At 54.0% G+C, this 22,177-nt stretch overlaps 1 protein-coding gene across 2 annotated transcripts in view; it reads left to right on the top strand.

Moving 5' to 3' along the window:
* The window catches only part of POU2AF1 (POU class 2 homeobox associating factor 1), a 93,238-nt gene extending 74,372 nt beyond the window's left edge, over positions 1 to 18,866 (top strand). The window contains exons 11-21 of one of the 2 annotated variants that reach the window (XM_068159943.1): positions 764 to 891; positions 2,211 to 2,253; positions 2,358 to 2,629; positions 3,438 to 3,712; positions 7,460 to 7,565; positions 8,160 to 8,306; positions 11,022 to 11,073; positions 11,448 to 11,614; positions 11,953 to 12,069; positions 14,601 to 14,765; positions 16,188 to 18,866. In XM_068159943.1, the coding sequence (XP_068016044.1) occupies positions 764 to 891; positions 2,211 to 2,253; positions 2,358 to 2,629; positions 3,438 to 3,712; positions 7,460 to 7,565; positions 8,160 to 8,306; positions 11,022 to 11,073; positions 11,448 to 11,614; positions 11,953 to 12,069; positions 14,601 to 14,765; positions 16,188 to 16,259 (1,544 nt within the window). In that variant the 3' untranslated portion in view covers positions 16,260 to 18,866. Of the gene's footprint in view, positions 1 to 763; positions 892 to 2,210; positions 2,254 to 2,357; positions 2,630 to 3,437; positions 3,883 to 7,459; positions 7,566 to 8,159; positions 8,307 to 11,021; positions 11,074 to 11,447; positions 11,615 to 11,952; positions 12,070 to 14,600; positions 14,766 to 16,187 lie in introns of those variants that run through there. The other variant, XM_068159944.1, reaches the window with a different exon arrangement.
* The last annotated feature ends 3,311 nt before the right edge of the window (positions 18,867 to 22,177 follow it).

Consider the following 22,177-nt stretch of genomic DNA (forward strand, 5'->3'; position numbering starts at 1 on the left):
CCAAGCCCCCTGCCACAGCAGGGGCACCCAGGAACACATCCAGGCAGGTTTTGAGAGCCTCCAGGGGTAGAGACTCCACAACCTCTCTGGGCAGCCTGCTCCAGGCCTCTGTCACCCTCACTGAAAGAAGTTTCTCCCTGTGTTGATGTGGAGCCTCCTGTGTTCCAGCTTCTACTCATTGTTCCTTGCCCTGTAGTTAGGCATCACCAAGAAGAGATCACAGAATCACCAAGGTTGGAAGAGACCTCAAAGATCATCAAGTCCAACCTGTAATAATCAGAGTGTCCAAATAGCAAAGGTCTGTTGAACGTGGCACTTGGTGCCATGGTCTAGGAGGCATGAGGTGTTGGTTGAAAGGTTGGACTTGATGATCCTTGAGGTCTTTTCCAACCTTGCTGAGTCTATGACTCTATGATTCTATCTGACACCACTGCTTGCTAAGGAAGAAGATGTTTCTAAGTCCTGACTCACAGATTGCATCGGGTTGGAAGGGACACTCCAAGGGCATCTTGTCCAACCCCCCTGCAGGCAGCAGGGACAGCTCCAGCCAGAGCAGGCTGCCCAGGGCCACAAGAAGTCTGATCTTGAATGTCTCCAGGGAAGGTGCTTCAACCACCCCCCTGGGCAACCTGTTCCAGTCGTTTCCCACTCTGGCTGTAGCACAGCCCAGGGAGGAGCAGCCTGCCGCAGGGATTTTGCCTCTGTGCAAATGGCAGGACAGGAAAATCAATGTCACCTGCTTCTCTTTTTCTTTCTTTCCCAGCTTCTGCTCCAGAACAGCAGCCACAGCCTCGCCCCTATCAAGGTGTCCGTGTCAAAGAGCCGGTGAAGGAGCTGTTGAAAAGGAAAAGGGGAAACGCTCACAATGCCTCTGCAACGGCAGCTGCAACGGTAGGAGAAAAGACAAACAGGTGGAAAATTTTTCCTCCGTAGCTAAATGATTGACCAGCCCTGGCACCAGCTGGCAACACTCTGGCAGTGAATGAAACCTTTGCATTTCAAAGCATTTGGATGGCGACGCAGCCTGCAGATACCGTTGAATAGATCTTTGAGTGGAGTGCTAAGCACCTTCAATTGCCTTTGACTTAAATGGAAGGGGGGAAAGTGCTTTGCCCTTGGCAAGATCCGGCTCCTAGGAACACGAAGTGGCTTGGAAGTTAAGCACAAAAAGAGATCAGCCAGAGCCATCCTGGGCTAGTTCTTTCTTAGTTCCAGCCTACCTCTGTCTGACCTCCCAGGAGGAAGCAGGTCGAGTGGCTCCTCACTGGAGAGGAATTTCCTCTGCCAGACAAGGTTTGAATGCTGCTTACCCTTGAGCTTAACGGACCTGTGGGCTTTGGCTAGGCCCCTGGACAGCCCTGGTGTTATGTGTGCTGGCTGCCAAGCTCACATCTCTTGGCCCTTCTGTGCAGGCAGGTGGGAACACTCAGACACTGAGACTGGCATCATAGAATCATAGGATGCATTGGGTTGGAAGGGACCTCTGGAGGTCGTCTTGTCCAACCACCCTGCAGTAAGCAGGGACATCCCCAGCTAGCTCAGGTTGCTCAGAGCCCCATCAAGCCTTACCTTGAATGTCTCCAGGGATGGAGCCTCAACCACAGTCCTGGACAACCTGCTCCATTATCTCACCACTCTCATTGTGCAGAACTTCCTCCTGATGTCCAACCTAAATCTCCCCTGCTCCAGTTCCAAACCATTGCTCCTCATCCTATCACTCCAAGCCCTTCTAAGCAGATCCCTCCCCAGCCTTCCTGTAGCTCCCCTTCAGATATTGAAATGCAGCTCAAAGGTCTCCTTGGTGCCCTCTCTTCTCCAGGTTGAACAACCCCAACTCTCAGCCTGTCTTTGTAGGAGAGGTTCTCCAGCCCTCTGATCACTTTTGTGGTCCTCCTCTGGACACTCTCCAGCAGGTCCATGTCCTGCTTGGGTGGGGGTTGTTAGGGGTTGTTAGGGACCACAGCTGGACACAGCACTGCAGGTGAGGTCTCACCAGAGCCAAGTAGCAGAACCACCTTTCTCAGTCTGCTGACCACACTTCAGTGGATGCAGCCCAGGCTGTGAGTGGCCTTCAGGGCTGCCAGTGCACATTGCTGGCTCAGCAATCAGCTGGTGGGAGCTAACATGCTCTGTCCCTCTGTGCTTCTCAAAGGGGAATGAATGCAATGCTTATGGTCTTAACTCCTGGGTGTTTTTCTTCTCTCTTCTAGGTGGTTTTGCCCCACCAGCCGCTTCCTCCCTACTCACCAATGGGTAATGACTCCCTGCCTTTCTCTCCCTGCCTTTCTAAGTGCTTGTCAACCCTGCTGCAGGGAAGGCAGTGCTGAAGTGAGCTTTAATCCTCTCCTGTTTTTCAGGCCAGCCTTGCATTGATATGGATGTTACCAGCACTGCACTGCCTGTCACTGATGAAGGAGCACTCTGCTCTGGCTGGATCTCCCAGCCCTCTTCCACAGCCTTACAGCCTTTGACTCAGTGGACCACTTACCCTGATTATGTGCCTCATGAAGCTGCCAGCTCTCCATACACAGCAGATATGTATGTTCAGCCTATGTGTCCCAGCTACACACTGGTGGGACCTTCATCTGTTCTGACTTATGCTTCTCAGCCACTGCTCACCAATTTTGCAGTAAGTCAGAAATACTTTGGATTAAATGAGAGCAAATTCCTTACCTTCTAGCAAGAGCCCTGGGGAGTGCCAGATTTAAGTACTGTGATTTAATTAATGATATTTTGTGTCTTTATTCAGAGAATGGCTTGGGCTGGAAGGGAGCTTAAAGATCATCCAGTTCCAACCCCCCTGCCCTGGGCCTGGACACCCCTCACCAGCCCAGGTTGCTCAAGGCCTTATCCAACCTGGCCTTTAACACCTCCAGGGAGAGGGCATCCACAGCCTCCCTGGGCAACCTGTGCCAGTGTCTCCCCACCCTCACTGGAAAGAATTGATTCCTATTTTCCAGTCTCAATCTGCCCTCCTCAAGCTCCAATCCATTCCCTCTCATCCTATCACTACAAGCCCCTGTAACAAGTCCCTCCCCAGCCTTCTGCTCAGGGTGTGCTGTCACAGAGGCCAGAACAAGCTACCTTCAGCCTTGTGGCTGCAAAGTCTTGCCCATGCCTTCAGCTTGCAAGAGAGGCTGTCAGAGGAGGCAGTTTTGTAGCACAGGATGTAACTGTCTCAAGGGCTTACGCTGCGGGTGGGAGTGGGAACAGAAAGCTGGAGGGAACTTGACACGAGTGTGAGCCACCAGCACCTGGGACACCCACAGCCACTGCTCTCCTGGGAGCCAGCGTGGGAAAAGTGTCACCCCCAGGGTAACACTTCACCCAGAGAGCCAGGGGAAGGGCTGTGAAGGCTGAGCATCCTTAGTCTGCTGTTTTGTGTCCTCCCCACCCGGGCAGCTCTTCCATGTCGCTTTCCCTGTGCTCTCCTCCAGCAGCCTCGCAGCACCACTCCTGCCGTTGTGCCTCAGCTGGAGGTGACAGAGCAGCAGCCACCTCTCACCTACTTCCCGTGGGCACAGCCCCTCTCTGCGCTGCCAGCCTCCTCTTTGCAGTACCAGCCAGCTTCTTCCACGCTTTCTGGGCCGCAGTTTGTGCCTGTGCCAATCTCCATCCCCGAGCCAGGCCCCCAGGAGCTGGAGGACGCCAGACGGGCCGTCGGCACGCTGCCCCTCGAGAAGCTGCTGCTGGAAGACGAAGACAATGATACGTATGTTTTAAGCCATGCTCTCTCTGTTGAAGGGCTTTAAGTTGCACTTCTGGGGCCTGATCCTCCCCTACTCAATACTCCACCTGGCACCACAGTGAGCTTTGAGTACAGAGGAAAAGCAGAGCCGGGTTGGGGGGGTGGGGGTAGGGTGGGGATGTCACTTGCGGTGTTGGTGTCCACCTGTAGCACGCCATGGCTTGTGTGTTGTGTGAAACTTGCTTTGTCCTGAGGCCCAGCACAGGGTTTCTCTGCTCTCACAGTTCCTGCTGCCTCTCCTAGGTGGGCTGTTGGCACTGCACAGTTCTTGAGCTCAGCATCAGCACGAGGTGGCTTTCACCCTCAGACACAGGGCATGGTCTCAAACTGGCACAGTGCAGCCATGGCCAGCTGTAGCCTTGGGTGAGGGGTCACGAGCTCCTTATTCTTGGCAAGACCTAGCTTAGTAGGACTACTTTCTTTGAGCTCAGTGAGGATGCCTTTGAACCATTCCCTCCTCCAGAGCACCAGAAAACCAGGTTTAGGGCCTAAGCTGACATTTTCCTTTCCTAAATTGAACTGCTTCTTTTGCACTATGGAAGAGGCTGTCCAGGGAGGTCAAGCATGTCCCCTCCCTGGAAGTGTTCAAGGACAGGTTAGGCAGTGCCTTGAGCAGCCTGGACTAGTGAAGGTAAGGTTGGAACTAGATGATCTTTAAGGTCCTTTCCAACCCAAAACCATTCTATGACTCTGTGAGAACAGGGAAATGTGTAGTTTTGTTCTCCTGGTGCAGGCAGGGGCATGAGTCTGAGGGCAAAAAGCCAGGGGAGCTAAACCAAGCACCTGGGCAGTCAGACCTCCCTGTTTCAGAGCAACACAAGATATCTGAGGTCACACAGAGGTGCAACTTGAAGGTCTCACCTTGTCTGCTGTGGGAAGACAGCCATGGAGGAGGAGGAGGAGGAGGAGGAGGAGGAGGAGGAGGAGGAGGAGGAGGAGGTGTGGGGCAGTGTTTTCATAGTTTCATAGTTTCATTCAGGGTTGGAAGGGACCACAAGGATCAGCTAGTTCCAACCCCCCTGCCATGGGCAGGGACACCCCACACTAGATCAGCCTGGCCAGAGCCTCATCCAGCCTGGCCTTAAACACCTCCAGGGCTGGGGCCTCGACCACCTCCCTGCACAACCCATTCCAGGGCTTCACCACTCTCATGGTGAAGAACTTCCTCCTCACATCTAGCCTGAATCTCCCCACCTCCAGCTTCATTCCATTCCCCCTAGTCCTATCACTACCTGACATCCTGAGAAGTCCTTCCCCAGCCTTCCTGTAGGCCCCCTTCAGATACTGGAAGGCCACAATGAGGTCACCTCGGAGCCTTCTCTTCTGCAGACTGAACAGCCTCAACTCCTTCAGTCTGTCCTCATAGGAGAGGTGCTCCAGTTTTGGGGGGTTGGACTCTAAATGATCCACCTTCAAGGTGAGGGGCTGATTTTTGTGGCTTGCTGGTGATGCTGCACATCCTACCAATGGCCAGATCCTGGTCCCACTGAGGCCACCAGGAGTTTTGCAGGTGTCAGGATAGCAAGACATGGCCCTGTATCAGGAGCCCATTGAGCAGAGAGGGTCTTCCCAAATCGAGGCCTCAGTCTGACAAGGAATTCATGGAATTCCTGTTAGCCAGCAACATTTCATTCTTCTGCAGCACTGGAGTGTGAAGTTGGTGTTGCCATGCTGTGCCAGGGAACCTCAGAGACCTCTCTTGTGCTGTGGAAAGCTTCTCTGTGCTCTATTCTCCCAGGCCCACATTCTCTTCATGGCTTTCTGATTCCCTTCCCTTTCCTTTTTCCTCCACTGCAGCTATAGACATTGTAGATGCTCAGCAGTGCTGTGCCACAGGCAAAGATATTTGCAAGGAGCTGCATCCCCCTGCTAACTCTGCTCATTGTTTCCTTACCCAAGGCACTCCTGGCTGGTGAACACAATTTCTCTGGGTTTTTCTGCTTTCTGAGGCCCAGAATCCTTAGGTGGTTTTATTGCTTGCAAGACCAACTGCCAAATAATTTATTGCACTGTTTATTGCAGCATCTCAAGTGACCTTACACTTTATCCCTGAGTGAGGGTGCTCAAGCCCAGGTGGAAAGCTTTGAGGACTTTCAAAGCACAGTTTTTTGGTTGGTTGAGTGTTGACAAATCTGGAAGAACATAAGCAACAGATCAGGAGGTTGGTTGGAAAGAGCAGCAGCCCAGGTGCCCAGACAGCAGTGCCTTGCATCTGCAGGAAAACCCAGCAAGGAAATTAAGTGGGAGGAGGAGGAGGAGCTCAGGTCACCACTGCTTGCTCCAGTTGTAGAGGTGCAAAGGCATTCAGTAGGTGAAGCTGGGATGGTGCAGTTGTGGCTCAAGGCTGTGGTGGCTAAGATGGCTTTTTAAATCCCTCTCACTCCAGTGTGTGTCAATTCTCTGTGTGAACAGAAAAAAACCAACAAGGAACTGTCCTCAGAATTCCTTTCTGGGTTGTTCTGGTTAGAAAAGGACAACATCTTTGTCAATAAAGGTCTACAGTAACTTTCACATGCCTGGAGTGTTTTCTTTCCTGTCCAAAAGGGTAACCCAGCTGTGGTTCAGCACAGTGGGAAGGCACTGGAACAGGTTGCCCAGGGAGGTGGTCATGGATGTCCATTCCCTGGAGGTGTTCAAGGCCAGGCTGGATGAGGCCTTGAGCAAACTTCTAGTGGGAGGTGACCCTGCCCAGGGCAGGGAGGTTGGAACTGGATGATCTTTAAGGTCCCTTCCAACCCAACCCATTCTGTGCACTGCCTGTAGGATGTTGCCCTTCTGTGCAAAGGGGAATTGCAAAGCTGCCTGTGCATGCCTGGTGCCCTGGCAAATAGGACCTAGGAGAATGGAAGGGGCAAGCAGCTCTGTGTCCTTCTCTCCAGCCAAAGGGCAGCACTGAAGTGCTTGCCCTGTCTCTCAGGGTCATGCCATTAGCAAGCCCATAGCTGCTATGGGCTGTGACAAAGTTCTGTCTAAAGAATGAGGTAAGGTTGTGGTCCCTCTCCCCAGGAGCTATGAGGAGGTAAAGTTTAGCAGGCTGCCTGCAAAGACACCGTTTGGAAGGGCTGTTTTTCACCCACAAGGCTTTGTCACCCCAACAAGTGCTACATGCCCAGGACTGGGGGGAATGGAGCAAAACTGGGAATGGGGAGATTGAGATTGGATGTCAGGAAGAAGCTCTTCCCCAGGAGGGTGGTGAGAGCCTGGCACAGGTTGCCCAGGGAGGTGGTGGAAGCCTCCTGCCTGGAGGTGTTTGCAGCCAGGCTGGAGGTGGCTGTGAGCAACCTGCTGTGGTGTGAGGTGTCCCTGCCCATGGCAGGGGGTTGGAACTGGCTGAGCCTTGAGCTCCCTTCCAACCCTAACAATTCTGTGAGTCTGTGTGGGAGGCTGGGCCTCAACACCAGGCTTTGTGGAGGACTTAAGACACCTCCTTGCACGAGGGTGAATCTCACCTGGCAGAAAGCCCTGAAGTGGAAAGGAGACAGCAAGCCAAGCTGAGTGCTGAGGGCTCCTGAGCAAGGCAGTTCTTATGGGGTAGGAAACCCTCTCCATGGAGTTGGTGCCTTGAGGGTCAAGCCCTGAGGGGCTGGTGGGATGGTTCTGTAGCACACTGGGTGTCAAACCCCCAAAGTGGCTGTGCTGCCCTGTAGGACTGTGTGCTCCCAGGGTGGTTCATGGCCAAGCAGTGATCACTGTCTTTATTTGCTGTCTTAGAATCCTACATATTTATGCAGCTAAAGGTATGAGGGAGTATACCTTGGCAGCTGCAGAGCGCTTGAAGCCGCTGCGGAGACTTGATGCCAGGGAACACAGAGGAAAGGTAACGTGGATGACTTTCTCCTACCCACTGTGGTGTTTGGGATGGGCCTGTGGGTAACTGAGAGCCAATGATGCCCTCAAAAAGTCCACCTCTGTTACTCCAGAGAAAGCCTTGGGCATTGCATGGACCTTCCTGAGGTGCCTCTGGCAGGATCCTGAGTTTAGGTGGGGGGGAGAAGGAGCTTTTTGCCTTTTCAACCCCATGGCTCATAAAGTGACCTAAGGCAACGTGATGCCAGGGAAATGTGTCTGTGCTGGCAGCAGCCTCTGAGGCCCAAGGGTTTATGAGCAGTGCTAGGAGTGCTGCACCTGACAGCAAGGGTGTTTCAAGATTGCTGGATTTGGGTTGTCATCCAAGTGAGGGCTGAAGAACACCAGAGAGACTTCAACAGGAGCTGGGAAATCTCCCCTCCCATCTTCTGAAGCCATGGATGGGGCTCAAAACCTGTCTGTGAGCAGCTGTCTTTGGTTTAAGCACCACAACCCTTGGGTTTCCAGGTGCTCTCCAGCCCAGGCTGCCCTTCCCTGTCCCTTGTTTTATGGTGGCATCTGTTTGTAGACTCTCACATCTTATCTGCTGTGCTGCTGTTTTCAGACTCCTCTGCTGGTGGCTGTCACTGCCAGGCAGCCAGCTATTGTCTATGATTTGATCCAGGCAGGAGCAGATGTCAATGCTGTAGACAACAAAGGGCAGTCAGCCTTACATCTTGCTGCAACATATGGCTATGGCCAAGTCCTCCAGGTAGGAAAAGCTTCTGTGGTTCTGATTGCTGCAACAAAAATCTCAGCTGGGGGCTTGGCTCTGGGTGAGCTTTGAGGTCCCTTCCAGCCCAAACCATTCCATGAATCTGTGAGTTTTGTGCCTGAAGAGCCCTGAAGAGAAAATGAGCAGGTTAGAAAAGGCACTGTGGGGGGGTTTGGAAGGGATTGCACAGCAGAGATAAGAGCATGGAACATCTTAAACACTGAGCTATTGGCCAAGAAAATTTGAACTAATGAGAGGTGCCTGCCCTGACTCATGTCAGGGATGACCTTTGAGGTCCCTTCCAGCCCAAACCATTCCATGAATCTGTGAGTTTTGTGTCAGGCAGGCTCTGAAGAGAAAATGAGCAGGTTAGAAAAGACACTGAGGGTTATTTTGGAAGGGATTGCACAGCAGAGATAAGGACATGGCACATATGGATATAGACAGGGAACATCTTGAACACTGAGCTATTGGCCAAGAAAATGGAACTAATGAGAGGTGCCTGCCCTGACTCATGTCAGGGTTGGATCAGGGATGATCTTTGAGGTCCCTTCCAACCCAAACATTCCATGAATCTGTGAGTGTGGTGTCTGGAAAGCCCTGAAGAGAAAATGAGCAGGTTAGAAAAGGCACTGTGGGGGGGGTTGGAAGGGATTGCACAGCAGAGATAAGAGCATGGAACATATGGGTATGGACATGGAACATCTCAAACACTGAGCAGTTGGCCAAGGACAAAAAGGGAGTTAATGAAAGTTGCCTTCCTTGGCTGCTGTCAGGGCTGAGGATGGGCAGCCTCAGTCCAGAGTCTCACTGCAGCAGTGTGGTTGGTGCTGAGTTTACCCAAGGACAGGGTGCAGAGCCCACTGCTGGGGAGAGAGGTGGCAGTGGCAGTGCCAGGAGGTACCTGGCATGCTGGCAGGCCACCTCCAGCCCTCATTAGCTGTGCCTTGGGCACTGCCTGGGTGAAAGTCATCAGCAGGCAGTTAATGTGTAACACTCTGAGTTCCTTGGAAAACAGGTGTCTCATTCAGCTGGGGGAAGCCTTCCCCATCCAGATGATTCCAGCAAAGCCTCTCAGAGTGCTTTGTGGTGGTTTGTGGTTTGGGTTGTTTAGGTTGGTTTGGTTTGTTCTGGGTTTTTGCCTCGGCACAATAAAGAACCACCAGAGAGAAGCGCCCAGGGGTTTGGCTCTCGGTGTGGTCACAGCCCTCAAATGCTTGGGAGTTTGTTTGTTTGGATTGGTGGGTTTTGATTCAGTGGGTTAGCTTTCTGAGCTCTGACCAGCAGGCACCTCACAGCTCCTTGTCAATATTTGAGCTGGGCAGGTTCTGTTATGAAAGGAGGGCACAGGCCCTCACCGTGCCGGGGATAATCCCTCAGCAGGAGGGCTCTGTCCTGCTCCTTGTCTGGCTTGACAAGGTTCTGGATGAGTCACTGCCCTCCAAAAGTTCTCAGCCCAAGCTCTGCAACATGAAAAACTTGCTTTGATCAATCAAGAGCCAACCTCTCCCCCCCTCCCTCCCCCATCTGTAACAATACAGAGAAGGAGACATTTGGATCATGGAATCACAGAATCAACCAGGTTGGCAAAGACCTCAGAGATCAGCAAGTCCAACCTGGCACCCAAGGCCTCCTGACAACTAAACCATGGCTCCAAGTGCCACATCCAAGCCAACCTCCAGGGACAGCAACTCCACCACCTCCCTGGGCAGCACATTCCAATGGCTAATGATTCTCTCAGTGAAGAACTTTCTCCTCACCTCCCCTGGCACAGCTTGAGACTGTGTCCTCTTGTTCTGGTGCTGCTTGCCTGGGAGAAGAGACCAACCCCCAGCTGGCTACAACCTCACTTCAGGGAGTTGGAGAGAGCAAGAAGGTCTCCCCTGAGCCTCCTCTTCTCCAGGCTAAGCAACCCCAGCTCCCTCAGCCTCTTCTCCCAGGGCTGTGCTCCAGACCCCTCCCCAGCCTCCTTGCCCTCCTCTGGACAGTGACACTTGGCTGCAGCACATCTCAAGTATCAAAGTTGGTACTTTTTCACTCTCTCCTAAACCCAAGCAATGCTCAGCTCCAAGCCACTATTTCAAGCCATTCCTAGAATGGTTTAGGTTGGAAGGGACCTTTAAGAGCATCCAGTTCCAACCCCCCCTGCCATGGGCAGGGACACCTCCCACCAGCCCAGCTTGCTGAAGGCCTCATCCAGCCTGGCCTGGAACACCTGCAGGGAGGGGACATCCCACAGCCATTTTTAAGCTCTGCATCCTCATTGCTGAAGCCATTGCAACAAGTTGTGGGGTTAACCTTAGCCTGGAGATTAGGAAGAAGTTCTTTATAGTGAGGGTGGAAAGACCCTGGAGCAGGTTGCCCAGGGAGGCTTTGGCTGCTCCCTCCCTGGAGGTGTTCAAGGCCAGGCTGGATGAGGCCTCGAGCAAGCTGGGCTGGTGGGAGGTGTCCCTGCCCACAGCAGGGGTTTGGAAGTAGATTATCTTTAAGCTCCCTTCCAAGCTAAACCATTCCAGGACTGTCTTGCAGAGCCCTGAATGTCCCCACTGAGAAACAGCTTCACAGCACTGAACCCTGGGGTCAAATAAAGGCTCAGTTTGTAGTTCAGTGATAATGACCTGGTGTGGTTTGGTTTGATTGTCAGCTTTGGCTGATTTGGGCTTGGGCAGTATTCTGCTGAACTGAACCTTCCCATTTCTCTCTTGCTCCTAGGTCATACTGTCACTGGGTTTCCCTCTTGACTTAGAAACAAAGGATTTTGAAGGTAAAGAGCTTTGTGCAAATACTTTGTAGGGGTGTTTGACCTCCAAAGAAAGCTTGTGCTGCCTTTTCTTCCCTGGCTGAACCTCACTGGTGGTTGGAGGTGCTTAGAAACTGCCTAGGGGGAAGAGTTGTGGCTGTGTGCTCAACCACCACAGAATTCACTGGTGCTGATGGATCCAGTGGTGGTTTGATGCCCAGCTGGTGCTGAGCCCATGCCAGAGTGTCCCACAGTGTCTCTGCAGCCAGCAGGGTGCCTTTGAAGCCAGAGGAGGGCTTGTGCCTGGACACCACCCATGCAGACTTGCAGACACCCTGGCTCCCTCCCTGTGCATCCTGGCTTCTGCCATCACCTCCCTCCCACACTCGCTTTTCCAGGCCATACCCCACTGCACTGTGCTGTGCTGGCACACAGTGCCCTGCTCCGGGAGCAAGGCTGCCAGGTGTTGAAGGAGGAGCAGCAGAAAGATCTGCAGCACCGAAGGGAAGAGCTGGAGTCCTGTATCCACCTGCTGGTGCAGGCAGGAGCCTCCATCCACAGCAGGGTAAGGGGCCAGCTGTTAGCCAGATGCTGTTTGTTTGTGTGGAGCACTCCCCTGTCTGCCCTGGGGCTCCAGATCTGCAGCAGGAAAGAGCTGACAGGAGGACCAAGGCTGTTCCCATGTCAAGGGACTGGCTGCAGAGGGAGCTGCTGCCTTTGGGTTATTTTCTTGCAGCCTGAAGCAAATGCTGAGGGTCAGTGCAAAGGCCACTGAAGCAAGAGGGCCACAGGAGGGAAGGAGGTGCAGGGCTGGCCTGGGCTTTTCTCTGCTGGGTTTGTATCTTCTGATACCTGCAGGCTGACCTGCAGAATGCTGGCTGTCTGTTTTCTGCCTGTAAACAGGATGTGAAAAGCAACAAGACAGTCCTGCATTACACAGTCCAGGATGGGAACATCTCCCTGCTCAGGTACTTCTTGGAGCTGAATGCTTTCAAGTCCAAGGACTTTGTCAACAGCAAGGTGAGTCAGGCCCTGCATGGGCAGGATCTGTGTGTGAGCTCCCAGGCAGATGGGGTGCTGGGAGCAGGGCTGTGCTGTGGTGGGAGCCTGCAGGCAGACAGAGACATTAGGAGATCTGTGGGGTCCTGCAGAACTCAGTTGTTCTCTTTTTGTGCAGGGAGAGAGCCATCAGCCACAGTTGATGAATCTGAACTTTTTAATTGTTACTATTATCAACCCCCAGCTGCATTTCCAGCAGGCACTTCCCCCAGGAAGCAGAGCCTGGCTTGAGCTCTGAGTTGTGCCCTCAAACACAGCCCCCTCTCCCAGCAGGCTTACAGAATGAGGGAGTGGGACAACCAGGGAAGAGGAAGGCCATGGGAAGTGGTTACCTGAGGAGGAACCTTAGGGCTGAAGGTTGAGAGAAGAGAGCTGCAGTGGTGCAATGGTTTGCTGCTGGCAGCAAGGCAGTGCTGGAAGCTGGCAGCCACAGATCAAGTGGTCTCTCTTGTCACCAGTGCCACCCATGGGCAGGGTGAAGCTGCTGTTTCAGTCAAGGGAAATGATGATGTTCTGCCTTGAGTGTTATTTACAAGTCTCCTGGCTCTGCTGCTGCCTGAGCACAAACTGCTTATTGTGGTGGTGGCCTGAGCCTGGAGAAGCAAAATGTTCACAGAGCACACAAAAGCTCTGGCGGCTGCCAGGAGCAGCAACTGGAGGCAGGCAGAGGCTGCAGGCAGGGAACCAGTGACTGACAGTGCCAGGCAGCTGAAGCATGAGGCAAGCAGCTCTCTGAAGTCAGATACCATCCCTGCTGAGCATGCTTGAGCCCAGGCACTGTGGCAAGCAGACCACCTCTGACCCTGGGTGCTCAAGACCCTACTTCAGGCATTCACAGGATCACAGGATCACATTCTCTGCAGCCCTGCTCACTGAGCTGAAGTTTTGCCCACACTGGCTGCTCAGTGCAGGCTTTCTGCAGGCACAGCCAGCCCTAGATTGTGTCCATCAAGCTGGAAACTTCCCCAGTGCTGCTCTTGTGTCCCCCAGCCCCTTGCTGCCCTACGCTTCACCTCTGAGCAGATACCAAGCAGTGAGGCTATCTTGCAGAGGGATCAGCTTCCCCCTGCTCCAAAGCAAAGCTCCTGACATTCCTCTGCCTCAGCTGAGACATCCAGCACCCTGCACCATCAGCCAGAGCTTTGGCTCTTGGCTAGCTGGCTGCTCTCAGCAGGGCTGGGTGACTCTGGGTGCTTCTGCACAAGGCTGCTCTTGAGCAGAGCAGGACAGAGAGCTGCCTCTTTTGAGAGGGTCACTGCAGCAGCTTTTTGTTTCAACAGCTCCAGTCTCTTAGCCTGCTTGCTCTCCTCAGAGAATCCACGTGCTTGTGTCCATCAGAAGGGAACTGAATCACTGAATTGTTTGGGTTGGAAAAGCTCTCAATGATCACTGAGCCCAACCAGCAACCCAACACCACCATGGCCACTAAACCATGGCCCCAAGTGCCATGGCTTGAACCCCTCCAGGGGTGGGGACTCCACCACCTCCCTGGGCAGCCTGTGCCAGTCCCTGACCACTCTTGCAGCCAAGAATTGTTTCCTTCTCTCCAGCCTAACCCTCCCCTGGCACAACTTCAGGCCATTTCTTCTTGTTCTGTCACCTGAGACTAGAGAGAAGAGCCCAACCCCCACCTCACTGCAGCCTCTCCAGGGAGCACTGAGGTCTCTCCACCTCCTGCTTTCTGGCAGCTCAGTTGCACACTTGGGAAGCAGGTGCTGGGCAGCTTCATTTGTGGTTTGCTTTCCCCTGCAGGTTCTTGTAGGCCTGGAGAGCAAAGTTGTTTTCCTCTGTGGATGTGGGGCACAGCCCTGGGTTTGTGCCTTGCTGCCTCTTCACTGCATTTTTGCTGTTATCTTTTGGGAGTCATGAGGCAGGTGCTGGCTTGTCCATGGGAGTCTGCTGCTGTTTGTTGACCACAATCCTGTGAGAGCTTCCTACTGTGATAGGATCACTTGGAGCCTTTAGTTTTGTTGGTCAGCTGTCTGGGAACAGTGAGGAATATGATGGCAAGGTTGCCTGATACCCCTCCTGGCCTTTTTAGCCCTTCCAAACATGGAGATGGCAAGAAAGCAGGGATGCTGTGGTCCATGTTTTGTCTCTCCTGCTGGGATTGTCTCGTTCCAAATCTGTTTCCTTGTGGCTTTCACAATGAGAACAAGCACTGAAGCCTTTAAGGTGTTTTCTCCCTGTGCTGCCAGTACCTGAAGGGGCTACAGGAGAGCTGGAGAGCTTTTGACAAGGGCTTGTAGTGACAGGATGGAGAGAGGGAATGGATTGAAGCTTGAGGAGGGCAGATTGAGACTGGAGATTAGGAAGAAGTTGTTTACAGTGAGGGTGGTGAAACTTCTGAGGCTTCTTCAGCTTTCAGTTCTCAAGACTCCATTTCCAGGGGAGCTCAGAGGTGGCTCAGCTGAGCAGGAGGTTTCTCTCCCTTGTTTTCTTTTTCACCTTCTTTTTCTTCTCCTTTTCTTTCCCCCCCCACCTTGCATTAGGCACATGGCAACACCCCTTTGCATATGGCAGCTGCACTGCCTGGTGACAAGAACCAGCAGGAAATCATCCAGCTGCTCCTCCAGCACGGGGCAGACCCCCGCCTCCGAAACCTAGACAACGATCAGCCCATCCACATGGCTCCTGCTGGAGAGGCTGGGGAGCAGGTACCTGAGCTGCACTGCTGCTGCTGCTGCTCCCCAGCACCTCTGGGCACACCACAGCTGCCTGTCCTCCCCAGGGCCACAGTGAGGAGGGCAGGCTTAGACTGGAGAGTAGAAGGAAATTCTTGCCAGTGAGGGTGGGGAGCCACTGGCACAGGTTGCCCAGGGAGGCTGTGGTCCCTTTCTATGGGGGTGGTCAGGGCCAGGCTGGGTGAGGCCTTGAGCAAGCTGGGCTGGTGGGAGGTGTCCCTGCCCATGGCAGGGGGGTGCAACTGGATGGTCTTTGATGTCCCTTCCAACCTAAGCCATTCTGTGATATGTGTATGTGTGCATTGCTACACACATGCATGGATGCAAGGCTGCCTGCATGCTCTGGGGTGCCTGCATGCTCTGGGGTGTCTGCATGCTCTGGGCTGCCTGCATGCTCTGGGGTGTCTGCATGCTCTGGGGTGTCTGCATGCTCTGGGGTGCCTGCATGCTCTGGGGTGTCTCCATGCTCTGGGGTGCCTGCATGCTCTGGGGTGTCTGCATGCTCTGGGGTGTCTGCATGCTCTGGGGTGCCTGCATGCTCTGGGGTGTCTCCATGCTCTGGGGTGTCTGCATGCTCTGGGGTGTCTCCATGCTCTGGGGTGCCTGCATGCTCTGGGCTGCCTGCATGCTCTGGGCTGCCTGCATGCTCTGGGGTGTCTGCATGCTCTGGGGTGCCTGCATGCTCTGGGGTGTCTGCATGCTCTGGGCTGCCTGCATGCTCTGGGGTGTCTGCATGCTCTGGGCTGCCTGCATGCTCTGGGCTGCCTGCATGCTCTGGGGTGTCTGCATGCTCTGGGGTGCCTGCATGCTCTGGGGTGTCTGCATGCTCTGGGGTGCCTGCATGCTCTGGGGTGTCTCCATGCTCTGGGGTGTCTGCATGCTCTGGGGTGTCTCCATGCTCTGGGGTGTCTCCATGCTCTGGGCTGCCTGCATGCTCTGGGGTGTCTGCATGCTCTGGGGTGCCTGCATGCTCTGGGGTGTCTGCATGCTCTGGGCTGCCTGCATGCTCTGGGGTGTCTGCATGCTCTGGGGTGCCTGCATGCTCTGGGGTGTCTGCATGCTCTGGGCTGCCTGCATGCTCTGGGGTGTCTGCATGCTCTGGGGTGCCTGCATGCTCTGGGGTGTCTCCATGCTCTGGGCTGTCTGCATGCTCTGGGGTGTCTCCATGCTCTGGGGTGCCTGCATGCTCTGGGGTGTCTCCATGCTCTGGGGTGTCTCCATGCTCTGGGGTGTCTGCATGCTCTGGGCTGCCTGCATGCTCTGGGGTGTCTGCATGCTCTGGGGTGTCTGCATGCTCTGGGGTGTCTCCATGCTCTGGGGTGTCTCCATGCTCTGGGCTGCCTGCAAGACAAGTTTCAGACACTGTTATGAGGTCCCACATATCTTTTTGGGCAGGTAAGGCATTTGCTGAAGAGAGGGAGAGCTGCATCTGCATTCCTTTCCAGCCACCACAATGCCAGATTCTAGGTTGCAATGTCTGGAATGGCTTCAACTTCAGCCCCTGCTGATTGCACAAGGCCCTCTTAAAACACATTCAGGGGATTCTTACCCAAGCTGTCTCTGCTCTCAGAGCCTCTAAAGCAGGGGGAGAGAGCAGCATTTTTCAAGCTGCAGGCTGTGAGCAGCATGTAGGACACCAGAAGATCAGATCAGAAGTGGGTGAAAGCTCCATTTTGCTACCAAAGCATACTCCCAAACCTCAAGCACTGCTTGCAAGCAAGGAGGCAAACAAAGTAAGTGACTGTCACCTGAGCAAGCAAATGTTCAGCTGACAGCCAGCCCTTGGCTTGGTGGCTGCTGAGACCCATGGTGGTGATGGAACTCCAGGTGGTAGCTGGGCTGTGAAAGGTTGGGAAACACTGCTCTGAACCCTGCTCAAACTGTGCCACCTGTGGGTCCTGTGCAGAGGTACTGCTTGAAGTGAAGCCTTTGTGATGTGCAATTGCCTCCATGGCTCCTGCTAGCCTGGGAATGGAGGAAGCTGAGGGGAGGGAAAAGGCTGAGTGCAAGAGGTGAAGTCAGCCCGAGGTGCCGTTGGTGGCTGCATTTCTCCTGTGTGAATGGACATCCAAACCAAGAGCTCCAGCTGGTGCTTCCTACAAGCTGCTGCTCCCCCACTTCTGAGCACTTGGTGGAGGTCAGCTGAGGCAGCTGTCCCCTGCCACACTCCAAGAGAAGAGAAAGGATGTTCTTGAGAGCAAGCTCGCGGGGCAGGTTCTCTGCAGCAGAGGTCTGTGTGGCTCCTCAGTACTGCCCAGCAAAGGATTCCTCTTTGAGCCATCTGATCCAATCCAATCCTCCATCTCTGATGGCAAAGAAGCACTTGGGAAGCACCTCAGAGTGGGGAGCTGAGCCCTCCCCTGTGTAGGGTTCAGTGGCTTCCTTTGGGTCTGGATGCTGTAGGAAACCCTTGAGCCATGCAGCCCTCCAGGCAGCAGCCCCCGAGTGCCATGTGGTGCTCTCCCGTTCCCCTTCCTGTCCAAGGGAGCCTTCTAATGGATCCTTCTTATTCTTTCTGTGAAATGATTTGTGAATTGCTGTGCAATCAGCTGGCAGCAGTGCCCCTGCCAGGTCAGCCTGATTGGAGGCAGATGCCTGAGGGCAGTGAGAGCTGTGTTCTGACAGCCCCCTCCCGAGGGCTGGCTCCTCCTCGCTGCGCCCTCTGAACTCCTCCAGGTTGCACAAGCTCTCTTCCCTCACAGGACTGGACAAAAAGGTGAAGAGCAGATGCCTTCAATCACTGCAGTGATCACCCCACTGCCCACCTCAACGGGATGGAGGTTTCCAAAGCACTTTTGGCAGTCTGGCAGGCTTGGGCTGTTCAAGCCCCTCTGTAGCTGACCAGAAGCCCTTAAGAGAGGCAGCGAGGTTCTGGACTTCCTCAGCCCTCCTCTCTGCTGCTTTGCCTTTGCTTCTCACTCTGTCATATCTACAAACTGCCAACATCCACTGACACACATAAAAGCAAGAAGCAGGGCTGTATTTACACGTGTTTGCACACATTTGCATGTCTCTGGGCACCAGCCAGCAGCATCTTGTGCTTTCTTACTTGGAAGGGGTGTTAGAACCAGCCCTGAACTGAGTGCTCACTGCATTGGTGTTTGTCAAGAGAAGAGTGGTCAATAAAATGCTCATTTCCTGATCTTGCCAGCAGCAGAAGTGCACAGTTGTGACCAGCACGTGGCAGGTGATGCCTGGGGAGGAATGGAGAAAGCTTTTCTTGCCATGGAGAAATGCCCCTGGGATGGCAGCAGTCCTTCTGCAGCAAGTGAAGAGCAAACACATGAGCTGGGCTTCTCTCCTGCTTGTTTCCCCTGCTGCTGTTGGGTATTCAGTGCAGAGCTGCCACCAGCATGGTGTTGGAACTGGATGGTCTTTGAGATCCCTTCCAACCCAAAGCTGTGACTTGGTAAGCTGTGAGCACCACCAGGGGAGATGTCAGCCTGGGGAAGGATGGATGTGGCTCCTCCACTGAAATCACCCCCCTGGTGTCACTCAGAGCTGACAGAGCAGACTGGCAGAGGGCAGGACCTGTGACAGACCCAGGAAGGATTTGTTCTCCCTGCAGGCACATCTGTGCTCAGCTTCCTAAAGCTGAGAGATCAGAGGCCAGCTCTGAAGCCAGCCACAATTACCAAGCTGCTCATATTGTCTTTGGACTGGATTCATCAGACAGCTGGAGGCTGCTGCTTCCTGCACCTCTCCCTGCACCTGCACCTTTCCCTGCCAGGCCAGCCAGTGCCTGGCCTGTGTGCCCAGAAAATCCCTTTGGAGGCTCCAAGGTGGCCTGAATATTGGATCCTCTCTGCTGGGATGAGCTTAACTGTTCTGAGCAACCTCTTAGCTCACAGCTAACCCCTGCCTGTCTCAGGGGCAATGTAGCTTTTATAGCCTCAGCAGCACTGCCTTGTTTGCTCAGCTTATCTCTTCCTACCTGTGCCTTTGGATAACACAAGCTCCTTCTCACCAAGCCAATGGGCTGAAGTGGACCCATGGAGCAATCACCAGCAGGCTGGCGAGGGAATCTGTCTGATCAAATGCTCTGTGCAGCTGGTAAAGAGCCTGAAAATAAAACCTCCCCTCGTTTTTATCCCCTCTGTAACTGTGGCTTACTTCTGGAGTCACAGAGTCACAGAATCAGCCAGGCACAGGATGCCCAGGGAGGTGGTGGTGCTCAGGGAGGCATCAAGTTTGACCTTGAATGTCTCCAAGGATGAGGCCTCCCCCACATCCCTGAGCAGCCTGCTCCAGTGTCCCAGCACTCTCACTGTGCAGAACTTCCTCCTGATGTGCAGCCTACATCTACCCTGCTCCAGTTTCAAACCACTGCCTCTTGTCAATCATAGAATCATGGAATCAGTAAGGTTGGAAAAGACCTCAGAGATCATCAAGTCCAACCTCTCACCCAACACCTCCTGACAACTGAACCATGGCTCCAAGTGCCACATCCAATCCCCTCTTGAACACCTCCAGGGATGGGGACTCCACCACCTCCCTGGGCAGCACATTCCAATGGGCAATCACTCTCTCTATATAGAACTTTTTCCTCACCTCCAGCCTAAACCCCCCCTGGCACAGCTTGAGACTGTGTCCTCTTGTTCTGGTGCTGCTTGCCTGGGAGAAGAGACCAACCCCCACCTGGCTACAACCTCCCTTCAGGGAGTTGTAGAGGGCAATGAGGTCACCCCTGAGCCTCCTCTTCTCCAGGCTAAGCAACCCCAGCTCCCTCAGCCTCTCCTCCCAGGGCTGTGCTCCAGACCCCTCCCCAGCTTTGCTGCCATTCAAGGCTGAGGTGATCCTGGGCTTTGTGTTTGTATAGGCTGGCAGAGCTTCACCTGGCAGGGGCAGATGAGATGCCAGGGCTTCAGTAGTGCTGTGCCAGCTCTCTTGGAGATGTGACCCAAGGTACTTTCCTTTAACCCCTCCTGAGGTTTTCTTTGGGGGGGGTGGGAAGGGAGGTGGAAGAAGGAAAAAATGTGCTCTGCACAGCCAGCCAATGCACAATCAACCTTTGAACAGTCCTCCTCTGGCCCTTTTTTTTTGGTTGTTGGGGTTTTTTTCCCCCCCTTTCTTCCTTGTGTCAACAAGACATCATTGTGTCAACAGCCAGCAAGCTTTTACTTGCACTGGCTGTGCTATCTGGAGCTCTTGATGTGGAGCTGCCTAAAATACATTCCCAGGCCCTGGCATGGGAGGCTGCAAAACAACCAGGAGAGAAACAGAGACCCAAGAGGAGGCTGCAAGGCATGGAAGGCAGCACTGCTTATCAGGGGAAGCTGTGAGAGCCCAGAGAGCACAGTGCAGGGAAACACCTGAGTGGAAATGTCCTCATGCCAGCTCTGCAGTTGCTGAGGGTGTCAGGGCAGCTGGGCCCATGCAGTGTGAGGCCAGCAGCTGTTAAGTGTCTGCTGTCTGTAAGGGCACAGAGCATGCTCCCATCTCAGCACCTCAGCCACCTGCAAGCCCTGCAAGTGGGGAAGCTCAGTGCTGAGAGCAGCTACTCCAGGGTATAGTTTAGTGGCCTTGGTAGTTGGGTTACAGTTGAGATTGAAGGTCTTAAAGGGTCTTCTTCAACCTTAATGATTCTAGAGATGCCTGGCAAAGCCTCCACCTCAGCCCAGCTTTGGCCTTTGCCATAGCAGGCACCTGCATACCTGCAGAGACCTGGTGAGAGGAGGAGAGGAAATGGCCTGAAGAGAGGAAATGGCCTGAAATTGTGCCAGGGGAGGCTTGGGCTGGAGATGAGGAAAGGTTTCTTTGCTGCAGGAGTGGTCAGGGACTGGCAGAGGCTGCCCAGGGCGGTGGTGGAGTCCCCATGCCTGGAGGTGTTCAAGCAGTCTGTGGCCATGGCGCTCGGGGCCATGGCTTGGTGGCTGTGCTGGGGTTGGGTTGATGGTTGGGCTGGGGGATCTTGGAGGCCTTTTCCAACCCAAACAATTCCACATTTCTCAGGGCTCTCCTGGCTGAGTGCCACTTACCCTCTTCACCTGCCCCTTGCTGTGTGAGGACACCTCTGGGGGTTGCACTGGGGGTCCCAGCTCTGGTTGCAGGTGGAGGTGGGGGTAGAAGGTTGAAGTAACTGGCTTGATATAAACATGTCTCATGAACCAAATGTCACAGTGAGCTCCTCACAGGCTTCACCAGGTGAGGAAATACTGGTTGGGGGTTTGGGGTAGAAGGAAGGAAACCTCCCTGCTACCATCAGATATCTTTGCTGCCTCCTTGGCCACGTGAGCCATTCCACCTCTGGGGAGGGGAGAGCTTTGCACTGAACTGCAGCAGTGTCTGGAGGAGGAGGTGAGTGCACTGCTAGTTCCATGATGGGTTTCTCCTCCCAGCTGTAGCCAGTTCTTGTTTGTTGTCTGCTTGTTTGTGGTGGATTTATTGTGGGAGAGATTCTCTTCCTTCCCAGTCTGGCTGCTCAGCCGAGAAACTGGTGGCTTGGCAGCCTGCCTCAGCAAGTGCTGTTAGAAGGAGGTGAGACACAACCACAGGAGGGTCTGGGTTTATGCAAAGCCCAGGGAATCCTCAGCTCTGATAACAACCAACCAACAAACGTTCAGCTCCTGTTCAGCTGCTATGCAGCAAAGCTGATCCCAGCAGATCAAACCTGACAAAGGGCTGCCCAGCTGCACCAGCCTCTCCCTGCAGCTCTGCCTTCCCAGGGGAGCTGGCGCTGAGCAGCAGCCAGAGGAGTTTGGTTTGAAGCTCTGTGCATGCCTGAGGGCTCCTTCTGGCACAGGAGCCAGGGGCTAAGCCCTGAGCTCGGTTGGCAAACAGCAGGTTTGTCTCTCTGCAAGAACCATCAGGGACTGTCATGACAGCAGCCTGAGCAGCAGCTAAGGAGCTGTGACCCACCCCGGAGTGGGGTGCTGCACAGTGGGTTTTGGGGTGGTTTAGGTTGTGTGCTGGGTGCTGAGCACTAGCATTGGTGGAGTTGGCTACTGGGTGGACCTGAGGACCTTGAAGGTCTTTTCCAAGCCAAATGATTCGATAGGTACAGAGTTTTTATCTGCTGGAAGGGGTAAGTGAGACCTTCATGCTGCTCAGGAGCTGTTCCTTGTGTGGGCTGCTGCTGAGAGGCTCAGGGCCAGGATCCTGGGTCATTAGCAGCAAGAGAAAAGCACTGACATAGAATCATGGGATTCCTCTCTTGGGAAGCTGAGGGAAAGGGGGAAGAGGAAAGGCTTGGGGGAATCCCCTGCCAAGGACCTCCCTTTTCATCATCATCCTCAGGGCTACAGGTTTGTGTACCCCACACAGAGAGCTACTCAGGCCTTGGGACAGTGGGAATTAGAAAGCAGGAGTTGTGCCACCTCCATTTAGATCAGAAGACTTTGATATCACAGAATTGTTTGGGCTGGAGAAGCCCTCCAAGGTCATCC

This window comes from Melanerpes formicivorus, unplaced genomic scaffold, assembly GCF_026170545.1.
Source record: "Melanerpes formicivorus ecotype bairdi unplaced genomic scaffold, bMelFor1.0.p_v2 SCAF_47, whole genome shotgun sequence".
Taxonomy (NCBI): Eukaryota; Metazoa; Chordata; class Aves; order Piciformes; family Picidae; genus Melanerpes; species Melanerpes formicivorus.